The 20629-nt window shown below is 46.9% G+C and overlaps 1 protein-coding gene across 8 annotated transcripts in view; it reads left to right on the top strand.

Moving 5' to 3' along the window:
* The window catches only part of ZNF407 (zinc finger protein 407), a 473145-nt gene that overhangs the window by 272590 nt on the left and 179926 nt on the right, over positions 1–20629 (top strand). For all 8 annotated transcript variants that reach the window (XM_029921740.1, XM_029921735.1, XM_029921742.1 and 5 more), the window contains exon 8: positions 18015–18193. In XM_029921740.1, coding sequence (XP_029777600.1) covers positions 18015–18193 — 179 coding nt within the window. The remainder of the gene's footprint in view (positions 1–18014; positions 18194–20629) is intronic.

Here is a 20629-nt window from a genome sequence, read left to right as displayed (position 1 = left end):
TGAGGTCTTGTCTTACAGAATGACCTCAGTGGCTCTTTTCAGAATTTTTGTAGGGGACTCAGAAGGTTGCCCCTATGTGGCTGCATTCTTGTTTTGCCCAATGACCTTACCTGCTTCAGCAGAGACTCAGTTCTCTCTGAACAAGCGTCTGCTCTTTATTCTCTGACCATTTTTTAGTGTGTGTGGTTTTTTTAATCTCAGTCGTTCTAATTGTGGATTTGATTTGGTTTTATATTTTCTGTACTGTTTGGGTCTAGTGTTACTTTTATACACAGCTTTTGTGTTACTCAGACTTCCCTCCCTTGCCCGATAGCTCCCAGGCACATAGGCTTTTTATTTTGTTTGGGCCTGAGAGGCTCTGTCCTGAGGCAGCACAAATCTTTACTTTGGGCCTTTAGTTAATGTGGGTAAATTTTCACCTAACAAAACTCATTTGAATAAGAGAAATCTTGGACTTTTAAACAAATAGATTCCATAGCATTAAACATTACGATTTCATTCCGGTGTCTTTAAAAGGGGGAAAAACACTGAGATCATTTGTTCTGTTTATCATACAAGTTAAGTTGTTTTGTTTGTGGATGAGGCTGAAATAAGCATTGGGATCACAGATTAATTAGAAGAGCCATTTTGAACACAAAGTGACCACACACTCCCTCTGCTATCTCTTCAAGTGGAATGAGACAAACATGTTTATCTAACTGCCGGTGCTGAATCCCAAACCCAGTCATTATAAAAGGACCAAAGCTATCTTTGGGGATGGTCTTTCTACAAGGAATTGCTATGGACAGTCCCCGGGGCGGTAGTTAGATGTGCGTGTATATATTGTGGCAGAAAGTAAGGCCTTAGAGATGAAGAAAATAGAAAATATTTTTTGGGCAATAGTCTCTTGCATAATAAGTTATTCCTCAGACATTAGAGCTATTATCACACAACAAAACACTCTGCCGTGTAACTATCTATATCTCCCAGCGTCAGAGGCTCACGCAGAGTGGCTGATTAGGGAAAACTCGGTAATCACCCGGAGGGGCTGACAAGAGTCCGCGGAGCATCAGGCGGCCCTTCCAGCCTGGGCTTGGGTTCCCCGGACTCCGATGTGGCTGGAGGAGAAAGTAACAAAACCGTGTTCTCGTAGCTTGAAACGTGTATAAGTTGGACCAGCGTCATTAGTTCAATAAGAATGATAGGATAGTAGTTCTGTCATTTTGTTTTCAGAACCATTGTTTTCACAGATTCTGAAATATTGCGACGCTAGAGCCTAGAAACGGGCGGGGGAGAAAGAAAAACATGCACCATGTAGAAAATGGCGATGCCGTGGTTTATGTGAGGGGCAGACACGACCCTGCATCCCCGGGTCCTCGGCACCCTGAGCCCCCGTCGGTGGAGGGGGGCGCTGCCTGCGGTGCGGAGGGCACGTGTGATCCGCCTTTACTTCAAGAAGGTCTCTGCGTGTATTTCCTCAATCGAAGAATGTAGTGCCATGGCTTCCTCCTATTTGTGAGACGTTAGGTTTGCGTGGAGTTCTGGAATAAATAATACTCCTAAAGTTTCTTTTGGAGAACGTTACTGTGTTCTTCTGACTAGAGAGCTGCCAGTGAGCGGAGGCAGAAATAAACCAGAACCTGTTGCTCTGTGACATGATATGTAACCTGATGCTCCCCCCGCCCACGGGGCGTTTAAACCTAATATTAACCCTTACTCAGGCCCCTTCAAGTTTAACTCCGTACTCTGAATTATTGCAACTTGAGTCTTGCTAAACAACCCTCATCCCTCCGTCCGTATCTTCCAGACATCTCTCGCCGAGGAAGGTGCAAATATGTTAGTTGTACTTGGCTCTGTCTTTCCTTCACATGTTTTGTTTCTTCATCACAAGTTACAAGTTTAACAAATATATGAAATGTCATAAAGCAAATCAGAGTTTTCCCATGGAGAGAAAATGTGGCACATTTTTAGTTCTTGTGCGTAAATCAGTTTCTTAGACTGTGTTATTGAGGACAAGAAGTGGTTGACGGTCAAGTTTGAGGATTTTTTTTGAAACTTAAAATAGCTTTAATTTTAGTTAAAAATAAGATTCTACTCTGCTTTTGTCTCTCAGATTATGCTTTTCACTTGATTTCCAGTTATCCTGTGACTTCGGCCAGCCGGGCCTGTAGGCGCTTGGACTACGTGGAAGAGTCCACCCAGGGAAGCTTGAGCTTTACCCCAACGACCAGGGAAGAGTGTTAAGAAGGAAGGGACATCCTCACATTTTGTTTTTCCAAGCTTCCTGATGCAGGGCCAAGGGTGAGCCCGAGAGGGACACTGCAGGGGATAGGGAGGTCCTGTGATAGGTGATTGCCAAGGTCCCCGGTGGAAAGAGTAAGTACCTAACTCTGAACGGACAACTGGGCAGAGGATAAAGCAGGAAGCGGATTCCAGGCTCGTCAGAGGTGGGCTGCACGGACCATGTCAATGAATTCAAGGCCAGGTTGACAGATTCATGTCGCCCGTTCGATGCCAGGGCCACGGCCACAGGGTGAATGGGGGAACTGCTCCCGAGGCCTCAGCGGAATGAGCGAGGTTCGGGATGTGTTAACTCAGAAAGGCCCGTGTACTATCCTAATGGAAGCATGTCAGAGAAATAACAGTCGGAGTTCATAGAGTTAGAACTTGAAGGCATCAACCTGAGCGATGTTTCCCTTGAAAATGGGGAACAGGAAAGATGCAGAGGGACAAATGTGAAGTGTAACAGAGACTGAGACGCAGCCTCTCGGAAATGGAAGGGACCTTGGGGCAGCAGACACGCCGTGCTCGGGTGTCAGGCGCTTCACAGAACGAGGGTCATGTACTCCCCTTGCTGCATCACTGAAAGGTCACCAGTTCTCTCAGGGAGACCAATGCTAGTGACGAGTGGGGACAGAAACCCGGGGCGTGCACAGAAGGGAGGAGATGGTGAGAAGGCAGGTGGGCCGGCCTTGCAGGAAGGTCTGTCCTTTTTTTATTTTTTAAACATATTTTAAATTTTTTGTGTGTCTTTATTTTATTTTGAGAGAGAGAGACAGCAAGCAGGGGAGGGGCAGAGAGAGAGGGAGACACAGAATCCGAAGCAGGCTCCAGGCTCTGAGCTAGCTGTCAGCACAGAGCCCGACGTGGGGCTTGCACCCATGGACCATGAGATCATGACCGTTGCTGAAGTCAGACGCTTATCTGACTGAGCCATACAGGTGCCCCTGGGAAGGTCCGTCCCAGAAGCAGGCCCCGTGAGATCACTCGGGGGACGGCGGGAGCTGGAAGGGCAGATGGGCAGGTGCACTTTGCACCTGTGCCTCCGTCTTCATTTGAGCGCCAGAGATGCCACTTAGGTTTGACCTAAATGCCTACCTGCCAAGGTGAAAGAGCCAACTGAAATAGCGAGGTTGAGTACCAGCTTACCCCCGGGGGCCAGCGTGGTGCGCGTGAGGCCCCACGTCCTGGTTCGTGCCGCAGAAGGGGCCCTGCAGGTCTGCTTTCAGTAGCCCTCCAGGGCTCGATGGGGGCCCTGGTGAGTCAGCGGTGCGGTGCATTGTCACCATAGGACCTCGGTCCCCTGGCGAGCTGCAGCTTCAGGCCCTCGGAATGTGACCCTGCACCACTGTGACGGTGTCCTGCGTTCTGGGGGGCTGTGCCATGCCCGCTTGAGCCTTTGTGGTACAGCTTTTGAATCAGGGACAAGATCGTGTAATGGCATTATTCTGCCCCCCCGCCCCCCCCCCCACAGCCCTCCAAACATTAGGATTCTGTTTGTCTCATGGGAAGAATTTCCACAAAGGCCGTCGTAGTTGAACTGTTGTATGCGGTTCAAAACTGTGCTTGGCACCAGCTTCACCATGCAGTGTAGTCATTTAACAAACACTCGTGTTTAAATGTAATCTTTCAAAACGTGATGTCTTTCCTGTGACTTAAACACTTTTTGTGAGTGTCTCAGGGTCCTTCTCAGACCAATAAATCTAAAGGGCTACGCTAGTGATGTCATCAGCCATTGGGGGGGGCTCGGGCACTCTCTGCGATGACACCTGACTCCCACGTGTTTACACTCCACTGGACTCCTCTACCTGTTGTCGTGTCTCCGTCCAAGTACCCGTAGACGTGACACAGCCCTTCCCTCACCGTGGACCTCCTCACACCTTCTGTGTCCATGCATGCTGACACTTCGGTGTCACTGTTCTGGATTGGCCCCCTACCTTCGTCAGATTGCCGTATTTCTAGAAACCTGGGGCTCTACTGGAATGGTCCTGCCAAGATAAATGTAATAATGAGGATCCTGTGGGATCGGCATGTGTATAACGTGAGGACAGAACTCGAGAGGCCCCTCCTTAGGGGAGAGGGCGCATAGCGGGTGAGCTGTAAGTGCTGTGGGCCTCAGCGTACTGCACCCCTGAAACGTGGACGGGACTCCTCGGTATTGTCCCACCGGCTCACACGTGCTTGTTGTTTGTTTTTGCATTCAGGGACGTTGTGTGTGAATTTCCTTCGATCCTATTGGATCTCTTGCTGCTTTGTTTCATGATAAATGACGTTTGTCCCAAAATGGTTATGGAAGCAGCTCAGTTTCTTGGTTTTAGCTTGTTTTTTACTTTACAAATAAAGAGTGTGTTCATTTCCTATTGCAAACTGGGACGGTCCTGCACATCTTGTCACAAATTTTGGGCAGCGTTTGTGTGGGCACAAGCAGAGGCAGCAGGAGCAGTCACCAGACCATTCCTGAAGTGGGTTCCTTTCAGTGTTGTCTACAGTGCGTTCTTGACACGGTTGGGCAGCCTGCTTTTCCTAGACTCACTCCGCGTCCTAAAGGAGAGACCCGGAGACACCACGTAGTGATGGCAGCAGTAAGTGTGTCATTGGGGACGTGCCCTCTCCCAGTCAAGGAGCAGTGTGCCCGGGCCTGAGAGACACATGGGTGATCTCAGCATATATATATTGTTAATTACATGTTCCTTTCAGTTAATGATTTCTGTATGGCCGCTGAAAAATGATGTTCTGGATATCATGATTATACAATCCAAATCTTCTAGAGTTATATGCCCTTGTTTTTAACTAATATGCACACACATACATCACCTTCCTCGCATCCATTTTTAACAAAGCCATCTCTTAGAGCATGGCGTGCTCTGACATAGGAGAGATTCAAAACAAGGATCCAGTGTTATTTTTAAGTTTGTTTTTGTTTTTGTGGTTTTAGTTTAAAAGAGGAATATATGTTTGCTTCAGCTGTAAAAGCACAATCAAGGCCCCGTGATGAGTGAGTCAGTGTTGTAAAAGTAAAACGAATTTTGCCTTCACTCACATGAGCTATAGAAGGAGGGAGCTTTATTGTCCCTGGGAAAGTGATAAGGCAGAGTAATTGTATATTATCCTGTCCCGGAGCATCTGCCTGAAGACGGTTTGAACCATTCGTCTATCACGGGCGATACAGCATGGTTTGTCTTCTCGCTTTAACCCGTCCCCACTGCTGGCCCGCGTGGAGGTTTTGATGGGACCTGCGCCTGGGCCGGCGCTCACATTAATCAGTCCCCTTGTTCAACACTCCCGCTGACATAATTACAGCCTGCGCGCGGCAGTTACTCACGCCGCGTCCTTGTCACTCGTGGTGCGAGACTACACGGCTCCGATCCCGGAGGGGATCGCCTTATCACACAGAACAAGGGCTCGCCGGAGTCGAGGAGAATAGAAATGGGAACATGTCTTCCGGGAGTGCTATAGATTCCTTTAAAATAAGACATTTGAGAGACTTACAAGGGACAAAGGGAAGCATTGTGTGCAGAGACTGAAATGAACCGGTTATTATTTTTAAATGGCTTACGTGGAGCATTTTGTAAAAATGGACGTAGATTATTAAATAAATCCAGGGGCCCCTCGTCATCAGTGACTATTTTCTATTAACTGTTTTTTCCAAAGTAATCATATACATATGTAACTTCAGGATTATAAAAAGCTTAAGATGCTCCCTGGTGTGACAATTTAGCAAAATTAATAAAGTGCTCACTTGAAATCTACTATCAAGCAAATACACACTTAACTCGGAGAGCTCTGTAGGGAACAGAGGTAGAGCCAGGGAAAGACTCTTTCAAAAGACTTTCGGACATGGGCACGTTCATGGTGTCCTGTGGCGGTGCAGCCCGGATACCGGAGAGGAGGGCCAGCAAGGACACTTCCTGTCTTCTACTCTTGTCCCGCCTCTCGCCCTGAGAAACTTTACTTTTATCACCTTAAATTTGAAAAAGCTTTCAACTACAATCTCTCCAGTAAATTTTGTATAGTGTGTGAGTGTGTGTATGTGTGTGAGTGTGAGAATGAGTGTGTGTGTGTGTGTGTGTGTGTGTGTGTGTGTGTATAAGGCGATTTGTAAAGTGGCCTTTTTCTTTCTTTTGCTGGTAATTAATGTCAAGCCCAGCAGTTCGGGACCCTCTGCGATCGTGTCTCTGATTCCCCTTTGCCACTTTGGCCTGTCTCACAGCACGCCAGCAATGGTCACCCGGACTGGGAGAGACAGCCAGGCACTGCTTTCCTGTACTTCCTTAGGACACATCCTTTTTTCCCAAAGACATGCCTTTCCTGGTTTTACAGCATTTCACGTTGCTAAGCGTAGCTGAGTAACCAAAAGGAAGAGTAAAATGTGTCCTGTGAGGATAATGTCAAGAGATGAAGAGTTGGGTGGGGCCGTGTTTGCTGAGGGTCATGGATAGACAGAGCCCAGGGTGACGCTGCAGAGAGCGTGGGCCTGAGCTGACGGCCGGCCAGGCGGAGGAGGAGCCGAGGAGGTGGGACCCGTCGACAGAGGAGAGCTGGCCATGACCCTTTGTAGGACCTTTTGATTTTCACAAGCCACGACCTTGAACCATGTTGTTAGCTCAGCCTAGAAAATGTGGTTTTTGTGGCCAAATAAGTTTGAGGAAGATGCTCTGTATCATACCCTTTGTCCACTCCCGTCAGACTCCCAGTGAGCAACACCGTAAAGTCGCACGGAACTCCTCCTTTCCTACGAGGGACACAGCAGGTTATCAAGGATTGAAACAGTCACTGAAATGTAATTTTCCACTTTGATCGAAAGGAGAGTCCAGGAGAATCCAGGTTTCTCGGGCTCGCACTTACCGGCGGCCCCTCCTCCCTCCGTACGACGCAGACAACAGGCCAAGTCCAGCCGCACATTTAAGTCCGTCTCCTCACGTAACAGGACACATGAGGGGGGCTGTTTCTGAAATGTTAAATTCTAACAGAATAATGTGGGTTTCTAGCAGAGGGCAGTGTCGCCTCCTACCACTTACTTCCTTGTGGTTTCCATTGTTCTCCAGCAGAGTGGAAGGCGGGAAGGAGGCCGCTAGGTGTAAAGCACATCCCCCTCTTCCTGGCTGTAGACACCTCGCGCGGATTGAACAGCGAAGTCACGTAGTCAGACATGAGGCTGGCACCCTCCTCGGCGAAGCGCGGGTGGGAGGTGTGCGTGCGCTTGGGAACAGAGCAGCAGTAGCGATAGAAGTCTTCGCGGCGAGCCTGTCACAGGTGGTGCTGTGTCCAGACCCAGGTGTGCACGCAGTCAGCTGAAATCAGCAAAGCATCTTGAATCGTGTTGAAAGCAAGGTGATTTTAGGCCGTTGTCAACTAAGGACGCCACTGGAGGGGGGCAGCAGCAGTGGACGGTGGGATTCTCACCGCGGTTTCAAAATTAAGTTTCATGTTACGAAGCACGGCCGGGAGTTACGGCTAGAACTTCTCTGTCAAACCAGGTCGTCTTTGAGGGCCGAGCCAAAACGGTTCATCTTTGTTCCTTTCTTGTGTGTGGAAGGCACAAAATTAAATGTATGCTGAATAAATTCATTTTGAAAATACTGTCAGTACATATGAAAGCAGACTTTTCTCATAACTGCATACTTTCCGTATGAACTGAAGCAGTAACCAGGCATCCGTGACTTCTGTTCTGAAAGTGCCTTCCAGTGAGTGGCCCTGGAAGGCTGGCCTTGTCCCCATGCTTATAGATCAGCCCCCAATTGTGCAGACGTACAGAAGCCCCCCTGTGGGCCACACATGCAGGCTGCTGTGGCCGCCATTGGCCACCTTTCCCCACAAGCACATGTTGGTGTGCTGGCTCCACTCGGAACGTGGGTGTGAACCCCGGACAGAACTAGAAGCTGGAAGCTGCTCCCTTCTGTCTACTCGGGAGCGGTGAGAGACGGCCAGGGATGCATCAGCCTTCGTCTGCTTCTATGCTAACCTACAATCTCTTTTTAATTTTTTTTAATGTTTATTTTATTTTTGAGAGAGAGAGAGAGCACGGGCAGGGGAGGGGCAAAGAGACAGGGAGACACAGAATCCAAAGCAGGCTCCAGGCTCCGAGCTGTCAGCAGAGCCCAACACAGCGCTCAAACTCAGGAACCACGAGATCATGACATGAGCTGAAGTTGGCGCTCAACCGACTGAGCCCCCCAGGTGCCCCCAAAATCTTTTTTCTTCAGAACTCATGGCTCTGTTGTAGCGTCAGATGATGCCCGTCACCTTATGTCACATAACAAATGCTAACATAATTATAACCGAGAAATAGAGAAAATATACATGAATTCTTGTGGCCATAGCAATGGATTTCAAAGAATTGGGATTTATGAACAGCAGAAAGTCATGAATGTAAGTGATCTGGTATGAATTATCCATAGAAGCTACCAGTTAGTTAGTGGGAAAAATGAAAAGGAATGTTCATAGAATTTAAAGCAGGGTGATCCAGAAACTGTCCAATTAAAATCGTTAGAAAACAAATCAGGACATTATATTTCGTGACTATTTCTGATATATATAAACTCTTTTTATCTTAGCAAAAAACAAAAAAAAAGAGGCTTTGTATAATTCTGTAAGTAATTAAACATGCCATTATTTTTAAATATCTATTTTACTTAAATACATATATAACTTAAATTGTGCGTTATTGGTACTGTTTGAACTCTGTCATTTGAAAAGTCGGAGTCTTCCCACTGCACCCCGTCTCCCTGAGTAACCGCCTGTGCACATTCGTGTTTTGGTCCTGCCGGAGTTACCCGAAGTCCTTTGCTCATTCCTCTCTTTGTTTATGGACAGCATCTGGCTGTTGTGACATTTCCAAAAGTGAGCCCGATTACCCCTCTCTCCACCACACCCCTCCCTCCTGTCTTCTCTGCTTTCATTATAATATTCTGTTTGGTCATCCAAGTGATTATCTTTACAACCTGACTTACCTAACTTAGATCTTTCATATCATTCATCAGTTTGAATTGGCCTGTGTAAACAGGAGAATCTTCGCATTTAGAGATTCCCATATCTTTTCTCAGCTTATGTCCGCTACACGGCTTATTCCTTAAAACATTTACATTTGATACAATCCTGTACATTCTACTTGTTTTTAAAATACATGCTCTTATCATATGTGCTTTATAAGAGTAACACTTAGGAGATATTCTCATGAATCCTCAAGTAATCCAAAAATACTAAGCAAACATACAAGTTTCTGAACTTGGAAACTTTTCTTTAAAGATAATTACCACAAATAGTTTGCTGGCCATCTTTCTTCTACCCATTTAATGCATTTATATATCAATTTGACTATGTATATGTAATTTTAAAAAGCTGGAAGAGCCATATTTGTCTTTATCTGGGACTTATCTTATTTTTGTTTTAACTTACTATTATACGTTGGAGAATTTTCCATGGGTGGGACATAAGGTTTGCCTCATTTTACTTGATGACTTTTGTGCAACAAATAAGGATGCATGATGACCAGCATACACACTAGGTGCACACTAGGCCTTCTTCAGCAACGCATGCTGGGAGAAAGTCACAGAGCAGGTCCCTGCCCACACCCGGCTCCTGTCCTGTGCAGCAGCCTCGCAGGTCATGCTGTGGGACACGCGACTGGGAACGTTGTGGCCCTTTGGCTGCGGGGCTCCTCCGCCGCAGCCCTGCCGTGTGCGTTCAGGCCTGTGCTCAGCAGTCCAGGCCCCTTGCCTTGCTCTGACACCAGGAAGCGTTCATGGCTAGGGGCGGCCCTCTGTGGCTGCGCCCGCCCAGTGCCCTACCAGGGCGGAGGCGGCCACCGTGGGCTTCCAGCTCCTGCTCCGGGAAGCACGCTTGCAGGTACTGTACCTCTCAGCAGTGTGAACCCCCCCGGTGTGGAGCACCGTAAAGTAATGATCCGTTCCTCTGCCAACAGACATCTGGATTCAGATTTTTTCCTAGTGTTTAGGTGTTATAAATTAGGGCTTAACAATTCTCTTTGGGGCTGATTTCTAGAACTTGAACTCCTAAATCCAAGAGAGTATGTATATCTTAATTTTGAAGGCAATCCTCGAACGCCTTCCAGAATCCATTGCCGACCGTCACTGGTGATAGCGTTTCCCTTACCAACAGTTAATGTTACCGGTCTTCTTAAATTTTGCCCCTCTGTCACGTTACGCTTTAACTTGTATTTCCTCGGCTACTAGAGTCATTGATTACCTTTTAATGCTTACATAACCTTTTACAGATCCCCCATTATGGATTTCTGGCTTCTGCTCTTCATTCAGTTTTTGAGATATTTATCTCTATTTCTTATTAATCAGAGGGACTCTGATTTTTGTAGTCCTTTATATTTATCATTTGTTTTTATATATGGTACATAAATTCTCTCCATTCCCCTGACTTGTCTTTTAACTTTATAATGTATTATGCTGTATAGCAGTTTTAACTTTTATGAAGTTTATTTTGCTACATCTTTCTGTAGCATTTGGGTTTTAAAATTTAGGAATGCTCTTTCCAACCAAGATTATAAAAATATTTTCTGGTATTTTCTTCTAGCACTTTTATAATTTAGTTTGCTTATGTTAATCTTAAAATCCAAATGGCATTTATTTTTACATGGTTAAGGCCATAGGAATCTAATTTGTTTTTCCCCATACAGCAGGCAGTTGACTCAACACCATTTATTATATAAAACCCATCATTTCCTTATTGATCTGAAATGACATCTTTATCCCTTATGTACATGGATCTCTGTGCTTTCTCTTCTGGTGATGTATTTGGTTTAACACACTAAATGACATTCATTTGCTAAACATCATCAATAACATGTTTCATTTTAGGCAGAGGAATATGAAATTCTTTATTCTTATAACTTCTCACCAATTTTAAATTTAAGCAGCACAAATGTTCTGTAGTCTAAAATTATAAGGCTCTTTCCTTATGGGCCCTTCCGTGAGAACACAAGCCGCAGAGGACTGTGTACCTTGGGCCATGTTACATAACCCATGCCACAGTCCCTGCGCCTGTATCCTGGCACACTGTCCTCCAACCTGCAGCGACTCGACAGCTTGGTGTCCCTCTCCCCCAGAGGTCGTCCTGTTTGGCTCAGACTGGATTTGCCCAGTAAATTTATACATGTTTTATGTGATTTATGTGATTTACTTTAATTCTCCTGACAGCCTTATGAAATACATATATTATTCCCATAAAACAAAAAGCGCTCTCTGTGGTCAGAAAGTTTGGGAATCAAGGTGTTAAGCAAAACTGACATGTTTCTTGAAGTAGAACTTTCAGAATTTTTTTTATGTCAGTTCATGAATGTAACGTGCCAGATTGTTACCAAAAGATTAAGACCATCATTAATTTCACACGAGAGATTTGGCAGTGTTGGCGTGGATATGTATCTTCCAAAACCCAGATTTATTTAGGATCTCCGTGTGTAGGCATGCTCCACACACTTCAGCACATGGCATCTGGGCTACTCTCTCTGTTCCAGCTTCTTTATCAGAAAGATCATATTATCAATAGATATTAATAAATACATAGAAAATACTGAATTGTGTCAGGGATATTAACTTATTACTGGCCTAGGTCTCTCTGCTTCTGTAGTTAACGCAAGGTGTTTGCCACACCTGCTGAAGACCGCAGCCCTAGGACAGACTCCGTGACAGCCTGGCGAGCACGCTGTGATCTAGGAGGAAAGAGAGCAGTGTGGTAGGGGGAGCGAGCGCTACCAGATACGAGCCCCCTGCAGCCCGGCTTACTGCAGAGATCGGCAGGTGCACAGACTGACCAGCGCACTGTAATAAAGTCCAGAATTAGCTTCGAACAAATAAAATTATTAGGAAAATGGCATTTCAAGTCACTGGGGAAAGATGTACTGTTAATGAACGGTGTTGCCAGGTCCGGCTAGCAGTCTGGACCCCCCTGGGCAGCACATTCTAGAATGGCTTCGAGAAATGGATCTAATACTTAATGTAAGTTATACGACTATGCCAGATTCAGGACAATTTGTTCATAACTTCCAAGTAAGGAAGCCATAGAACACAATTTTAAAACTGCTTTACCATAGGCAAAGTCAAAAGAAGAGAAAGGAAACTAAGGAAAAAATATTTGCAGCTTCTGTCATAGACAGGCTTCTTAATGTATAAAAAAATGACTAACAACACTATAAAAAAGCAGATCAAAGTATGAAAAAACAGTGCATGAAAAAGAAAATACATATGGCATTTCACTCTTTGAAGGTACTTAACCTCATTCATTATAAGAGAAATGCAAATTAAAACTAAAAAGTTAACAAAATGAAACTCCAGTGAGCTGGAGCTTTTTCTCCTACCCAACTGGCAGAAATCTGGAAGTTTGGTAACATACTTCATTGGCAAGACTGTGCAGGAGCAGGATCTCTCGAACATCGTTGGTGGAAGTGTGAATTGCGACGACTTCTCCGGAGGGCAATCTGGCAGAATCTGTCAGAATTATAAAAGCATATGCCCATTGACATTTGAAACACTTCCACTTGGCATCACGAGGTTCTCTTGGCATCCTGAGAAATAGAAAGTGCTTTACAAGATTATTCACAGCAAGCTTGTTTATACTTCGAGTGATTGGAAACAACCTAAATGCCCATCCGTGGAGGATCACTTATAATACATTGTGTCCATACTGAGGAAGACTGTGTGGCTATTAAAAAAGGAGAACAAGGAGGCTGAGGGGAAGGGGAGAGAGTCTTGGGGAGGGCGGAAAGTGTCATCAGGAGGCTCTTCCATGCTGACATGGAAAGATCCCAAGCAATCCTGCGTTGTTAGGTGAGGAAAGCGTGATGTGGACTTATGTTAGACCAGCTCGTTTATGTATCAGGAGGGTAGAGACTATATTGTGGCCTGAAAAAGTTGTTTTTCCTTCTCCCAAAAGGTTGATAAGATACTATAAATTGTATTTCCCTGGGGGAGAAGTGGGGCCGTGGTAGGGGGGAGACTTGTATATATCCATTGTCAGACTTTTTGTTTGAAATATGCAGATATATGTTTGTTCCACAATTTCACTGGTCTTTTTCATTTAAATAACCAAAATAACACACATCAAAATTCTACAGAATTCTTTTAAGCTTCCTTTTCCTTAGGTTAAATATAACGTATTTTAACTTAACTGTTTTTCGTGTTAATACGTAGCGAGTTTGTAAGTAGGACTAAGAAATAACTTCGCAGCGATCTAGAAGCACTTTTGATATTCTGCTTATTAGTTTGAGCCACACTGCCTTTGAACTGACCAAAATATGTCCTTTATCAGGTAATTTAAGGAGCCTAAAACTCGTTCCCGTTTTGGTCCCTTTGCTGCTGCGCAGCTTGTACTTTCCAGAACACGTCACGCTTCAGTGTCTTCGTGTAGGTATTGTAAGCTCCTCAAGCCTCGCACCGTGTGCTGCCCCTCGGCCTCCTAGAACTTTCCCCCGACGCCGTGCGCGCAGGCGGCGCTCCCAGGGGGCCCGCTCGCGCCCCTCAGCCCCGAACTGCGGCTGCGCTGCGTCCCCTTCTCTGCCTTCTCGCGCGCCACCCTGGCTTGATAACTGTGGTTTTTGAAAGCGTGAGTCTTCCGACTCCGTTCTTTTTTGAGACAGTTTTGGTTCTTCTAGACCCTCTGCGTTTCCAGTCCAAGAACACGGGACAAAACCAAGCCCTTTATCTTAAATGTCAGTGTCGAAGTGAAGACACTATTCGGTCACTCACTCCTGCCTGTTGCGTGCCCCGTCGGCTTAGCTGCCGTGCTGCCTGGCGATGTAGATAGGACCCGATTGGAACTAATATCTTAGAACAACATCCTTCCTTCTCCTGCACGTCCCGTCTTTGATTAGCCCCACCTCAATCTGCCATTCTAACTATTACTTGTAAATCCTGTTTTGGGGAAGAATGATCATTTTCAGGCTGAGTAACATTCAGAATTACTTCGCAGAAGTTGTCTGGTCTATTTATTGTTCACCGAATTTTGTGACATTACTCTGTGTCAGCTGTGTATTATGTGATGTTCTCAAGTGCAGGGACTAAAGTTTGCCCTTGCTTCCCACAGGTATTCTGCTTTAAATCATATTGACATCAGATGTCATGGCTTTTGCTTTTTAGGCTTTGATTGGAGTAGGTTGAATTTGCAGGTGTGAAAGGCTCATTTTTATCCCAATATTTTTCTTAATGTTTATTTATGTGTTCTGAGAGAGAGAAGGAGAGAGAGAATCCCAAGCAAGCTCCGCCCTCTCAGTGCTGAGCCCAGTGTGGGTTTCAATCCCAACTGTGAGATCGTGACCTGAGCCGAAATCAAGAGTTGACACTCAGCTGACTGAGCCACACAGGCTCCCCTGTCCCAATATTTTAAAAAGTTTAATATTGCATAATTTAATTTAATTTAATATTGCAGATTACAGAGCAACAGATTTTGATTACATACAAATACACTATCATCCATGAAATACATAAAGTGCAGTTTTACAGACATTGCCTATTTTATTTTCTTGTTAACATGTGTCTAATGTGTCTTACCAGTTTGTGTGTAAAACAGAAAATTATAAAAATACATATATAGATGTATTACACATAAAACGTAACCAGTATTATAGTATACATAAAAATATATGTACATGCAAATATATGTGTATGAAGTCCTTGATACCTTATAAATATCAAGCTCCACACCTCTTCTTTCTTGTTTTGTCTGTATTTTTAGATAAAAAGAAGCCTTTCATCTTTTAAAATTCCCCCCCCCCCCAGCCCCCGCTCTGGTACTTGCTTCATCATCGGTCTCCTGATTGTTAACTTCCACATGCTCTTTAGGTCCTAAGAGATGTTAGTTTATTTTTCCCCAAGACGCACTTTTCCTAAAAACAAAATACTCGGTTTTCGATGTCATCTCGTCAAGACTCTCCCCGAAGATGAGGGTCCCGGCTTTGTGTTACCTTGTACTCAAGTACGCACTGTATGGTGAAGTTGGCGGGTTTTGGTCATTCTGATTTCCTCACTTGATCAGGATTGTCTCTCTGATGATTCGTAATGCCTAGCTTTTTCCATAAGGAAATAATATAGGTGGCACCAAAGAGAGGGCAGTCCTAGTAACAGTACTGTGTACAGGGGGAACATTTTATTCTCACTCCCGGCTGTGAGTAAACATTGGTGCATTGACGGGGTGTCTGCCGTGCAGGGCAGACCAAAGGGGGGTCTGCAGAAGTAGGGGAATCGTTTGGAACAGTTCACTCAGCTCATCAGGAAACTCAAAAAAATGGACCTCTTCCTTGAATTATAAAAGTGGACATTTGTTTCATCCACCTTCAGATGTTTTCTGGTGTTCCCTTTTTCCCCTGATGCAGAGCTGTCCGCCCAAGGACATTTATACAATTAAGAGACCCTACATTCTTTTCTTAAAACCTGTCTAGCATCTTCGATATGTAAGTATGTAAGGAAGGAGGTCTTAACCATTTTCTAGCTATGACCTTTGATAGTCAGCCTATCTTCTGATGGTCCCTTCCTGCTCTGTAAAATCTCCCACTGGTTCTGCCTCCAGGACTGATACCATCAAAGACGCAGGTCAGTGAGGGGCACAGAGGGCCCACCAGGCATTCATTCATTCTTTACCGAGTGCCTAGTGTTGTGATTATTAATTGGCCATAGCGGTTTATATAAACAGCAAGTTTCATGCTTCCATAGTGGCAAGAAAAAGATTAGCTGTACATGCATATTTTCACAAACTTAAATTTAGTCTAATTTTAAGAAGAACTTAACATAAAGCTTGACAGAGCCCTTGCCAAAGGCAAAGCTGAAAATATCTGGAAAAAAAGTCTCTGTTGTTCCAATTTTCCTTATTTTTAAAGGTGTTTGTTGTCATTATAAATATCCCTTATATGTTTGTTTATTTTTAGAGAGATAGTGTGAGCAGGGGAGGGGTAGAGAGAGGAGAGAGAGAGAGAGAGAGAGAGAATATCCCAAGCTGTCAGCCCAGAGCCCGATGCAGGGCTTGATCCCATGAACCATGAGATGGTGACCTGAGCCAAAATCAGGAGTCAGAAGCTTAACCAACTAAGCCACCCAGGTGTCCCTATAAATATTTTTTAATGTAAATATTAATATATAATTGAAGGATATTTGGAAATAGAAATGGGCATTGCCATAGAGCTACAGTAACATTTTGATGTGTTTCTTTCTAGTGTAGCTATAGGGGAATCTATCTGATTCAGTTTTTCCAACTACATACAGTTGGACATGTGCATTTAATGAATTCCTCTTCCTAGGACGGGAGGGAGGTGGCCTAGCTTTTCCAGAGGAATAAGTTGGATCCAGTTCCAGGGCTGTTCCGATAATGCAGGATGCCCCTCTGATAGGAACCTATTTGCATCCCCACCTCATCCACATGTCACTAAGGAAAGGACGTCCCTGTCGCTGTCTCATTGGTGGAATGCTCTTCCTAGGGCCATGGCCATGGATTCTACCTTGCTTTCATGATATCCCTCCATCCTCCTCTCCTCATGAGTGAATAGATAATGTATTTTCTGGGTCCCTGGATTTCTAATGTCACTGGTGGCCTTTACCTATGAGTGATGGTATAGCTGCTCTAAAGTTGTGGGGTTAGAACCCTCGTTGCATTCCTCACCGGGGTTTCGCAGGGTGCATTTCCAAGAGCAAACATGCGATGCCGTGGATTCCACACAGCGCACCTGCACTGAGAAGCGTCAGGGCGGTGCACAGCCTTTGTCATGAGCATCGTGACATGTGTTTGCTGACTACACTCTCCTGCTGGATCGGACACAGAGCCTGCGCACAGCGCACAGCGCACAGCGTCCGGCAGCACTTTGTTCTCCGGCGATTCCCTCAAGGAAAGCTGGTGATCCGATTGCTTGATGTTCTTGCAGCACTGAACTTCGCTCTGTGGGAGGTCTGAGGCCAGCCTCCTTTTTTATTTCTTTCTAGTTAAGCGCAGCCCACTCCCACCTGCTTGAATTTGCCCAATGCTCTTTTATTTACTGTTCTAACAGAGGAAGCAGCCGTGTATGAGTTCAGAAAGGGTCTAGGTGTGCCGTCTCTGATGCACAGACGCGGAGACGGGTGAAGGAGCGAGTGGAAGAGTCGGCTCTGGGGGGCGGAGGCCAGCCCCCCGGCACCAGGCGTGTCAGGCCTCACCTTGCTGAATTTGTCGGCACACAGCTCGAGAAGCGTCTCTTCCAATTTTCAGCGCTGTTCGGCGTGTGAGACACAAGGCCCTTGCTGTATCCATCAGTTCCTGACGCTCAGAAACCTACACCAACACGGACAACTCGCGGGCACCTGGCTCACTGCTGCTCCTCCGTGCCAGGCCGTTTCAGAGCTTCCTGCGAAGTAGCTCACTTAGCAGAACTTGCAGGCCAAAGCTTTTTTGTTTCCTTCCTGCTCTGAATTCAGTGGAGACAACAGCACTCTGCTCTGCACCCCCCTCCCTCCTCAAAGGTGTGCTCTTGGGGCGAAGGAGGCTCCTTGAGTGCCCCCAGGTGGCACCAGAATCCTTCGATATTAAAATCGTAGGACCTGGCGTTGTGTGCTTCCGGTGGGGCATAGAACTGAGGTAAAAGACCAACTTAAAACTGAGCACCAAGGTCACAAAGACTGCCAGCCTCGTGGCATTAATGAATGAATGCCCAAGTTTAAGTTCGTGTATGAGTCCAGCACTTGGACTAGTGCCCAGTGAGGCCTTACGTGCGCACTCTGGCCACTAACCGTGTCTGTGTTTCTTGACCTTAATTTGGTTTCTTTCTTATTCGGTAGGTCCAACTGTGCTGAGAATATCCGCAAACACATCCTGCACACCGGCAAGCACGAGGGCGTCAAGATGTACAACTGCCCCAAGTGTGACTACGGGACGAACGTGCCCGTGGAGTTCCGGAACCACCTGAAGGAGCAGCACCCGGACATCGAAAACCCAGACCTGGCTTACCTGCATGCCGGTAAGGGGCTCGGGTCCTTAGACCGTTGTCCCTCCTAAGAGGATTTCGTTTCGTTTACCGCAGCAGTTAGAAGGCTGTCGGTCCGTTCCCGTGGTTGGTTCTGATGTGAGTGCGTGATGGCGTCTGCTTCGGGCCCCCCCGCAGCGCGCTCCAGCCCCTCCCACTCGGCCAGGAAAACGCGTCTTTGCCGTTACATGTCACCCAGAGCAGATGTGACAAAGCCGTCCTCCCCTGACAGCAGAGTTAGTAGCAGCAAGCAGTGGACGGGCAGGGGAACGTTTGAAACGATAGTAGTTGTTTGAACTTCATGTTTTGACCAATTGGTAATTGTGATTTAAAAGGTAATGCCCTGTCCCCCGCACCACTGTCTCAGGAGCACCCGGAGAGGGAACAGGTGTGACCGGGGGGTGGGGGGGGGTGAGCCCCTTGCGTGGAGGGTCGCTCATTTCCCAGAAATTAGGAGGGACTTGTCCACAGTGCAAGAGCCATGCGGGAGACGGCCGAGGCTGGCTGCTAAATACTGGAAGTCAGACGTCACACTTGACAGGGGTCTGGGCCATGGCAGCAGCTGCCGGCCGGGGTAAGCAACGCCATTCCTGTAGGCAGCCCGGCGTTTTAATGCACAAGAACGTCCTCCTGGAGTGTTGCCTTCTTGCTGCACAGAGCAGCGGCGTGAAGCATGTGAGTGTGAGGACCAGCCTGAGGACGTGCTGGCCCAAAGGAAATTTAGAGAAAGTTCTGGAAAGTAGCCCAAGCGGTACTGTATTTAAATAAAACCAGTTGATGCAGGGGGGCGTTCAAGCAGATACTCCGGGAATGCACACTCTGTCTCCTCCTTTTCTTCCTGCCCTGTGGCCTCGCGTGGTCTTGCTTCAGGTGTCGTGGGTGTCAGTCTACGTGGTGGTTAAAGAAGGTAAAAAGCTAATGGCTATGAAGCCCTTAGCCCAGTGCCTTTCATACCTGCCTGGCAGGAGCAGCGCAGAGCAGGTGGCGGTCACGGTGGTCACGCTGGAGAGGTGACAGACGTGTTCGAAAGTCGTGGGAAACCGTGCCCGTTTGCAAAGTGTGTAGAGAATATTTCCTCAGGCAACACGTACATTAAAAGAACAGAACTTAATGAGTGATTTTATGGATAATATTCTTATTGACTGATTACTAATACATTTGACAATGTCTGCATATAAGGTCACCTGTTTTCTGCTCCTGAGTTCTTTCAGATTCCCGTCGATGCTATGATTGGCCTGTTAAGGAATGGTCGAATGTCTGTGTTGTGTGCAAGGCTGTTTTTGAAAGAACAAAAACACAAGTCAGTTTTCTTTGCACTTTGGTGAGGTTGTTACTGAAAAGGTTTCGAACTGGACAGTTTAAAGGTTTCGTCACAAAAGTAGATGACGTCAAACTGAAATCCCTTCGGGCCGCCGTTCCCTGAGGTTCTCCCCTGAGGGGAGCGCTGATGGTGCAGGGGCTCGGCCTGTGGGCGGAGGCGCCTCGTGCACGGGCCAGGCGGAGGGGTCCAAAGCGATACTGGGCCCTCAGCAAAGTCCGATTAGTGTGAGAGTTAGTTTGTTTATTTTGAGAGAGACAGAGACAGCACAAGTGACGGAGGGGCAGAGAGAGCAGGAGGATCCCAAGCAGGCTCCCTGCTGTCCGCACAGAGCCCAACGCAGGGTTTGAACTCTTGGACCGTGAGATCATTCGTGCCCTGAGCCGAAGTCGAGAGCCAGACTCTCAGCTGAGCCCCCAGGCGCCCAGCACAGTACCATTTTCCAGCTAGTTCTGCGCCTGCTTCTCAAGGTGCGGTATCCGCGTCTCCCATCTCTGCTCTGCACCAGTTAGACTTTGAAAACCGGCTTATTTCCCTAAAAGAGAGTATTTCTAGTTTGGGATGAACACCACGGAAAGGGGGAGGCAGCTGAGAGCAGACACGTGGCGTTCCTGCGGTTGCTCTGTGCAGGGGACCCGCCCAGCCGGACGTGCCCGGGGGACCCCGCCCGGGGGAAAGGAGCCTCACAAACCTCATCCTGGCCTCCGTGCGCGCGTGTGTGATGCCCAGGCGGGTACCACCCTGGTTTTGGGCCTGTATTTATAATTCTGTTAGAAACTGTGCCTGTGGACGTCGCAGCCCCTCACAGACCAGGCCCACGGGGCACAGCTGGTTGCCGGTCCCTCTGTGCGTGGCCACCGGCCTCGCTGGCAGTGGTTTTGCTTTCGCCGACTTAGCTCCTTACGAGAAACCTTGAAAAAGGTGAGCTTTTTGAGACCTGCGTCTAGACTAGCATCTAGATTCAGATCCCGAGTCAGGCTGCTGCCGCGCCTCAGTCCGTACTGGTCGGTGGCGGGGCTGGGGCCGTGGCCGGTGTGGCCCCGGCGGCGTGGGCCCTGCACAGGTCCCGCAGGGTGTCAGGCCTTCCGGAAGAGCCGTGCTCTCTGCCGTCC

Source organism: Suricata suricatta, chromosome 14, assembly GCF_006229205.1.
Source record: "Suricata suricatta isolate VVHF042 chromosome 14, meerkat_22Aug2017_6uvM2_HiC, whole genome shotgun sequence".
NCBI lineage: Eukaryota > Metazoa > Chordata > Mammalia > Carnivora > Herpestidae > Suricata > Suricata suricatta.
The sequence above is the reverse complement of the archived record's forward strand: the minus strand, read 5'-3'. Positions and strand labels throughout refer to the sequence as shown.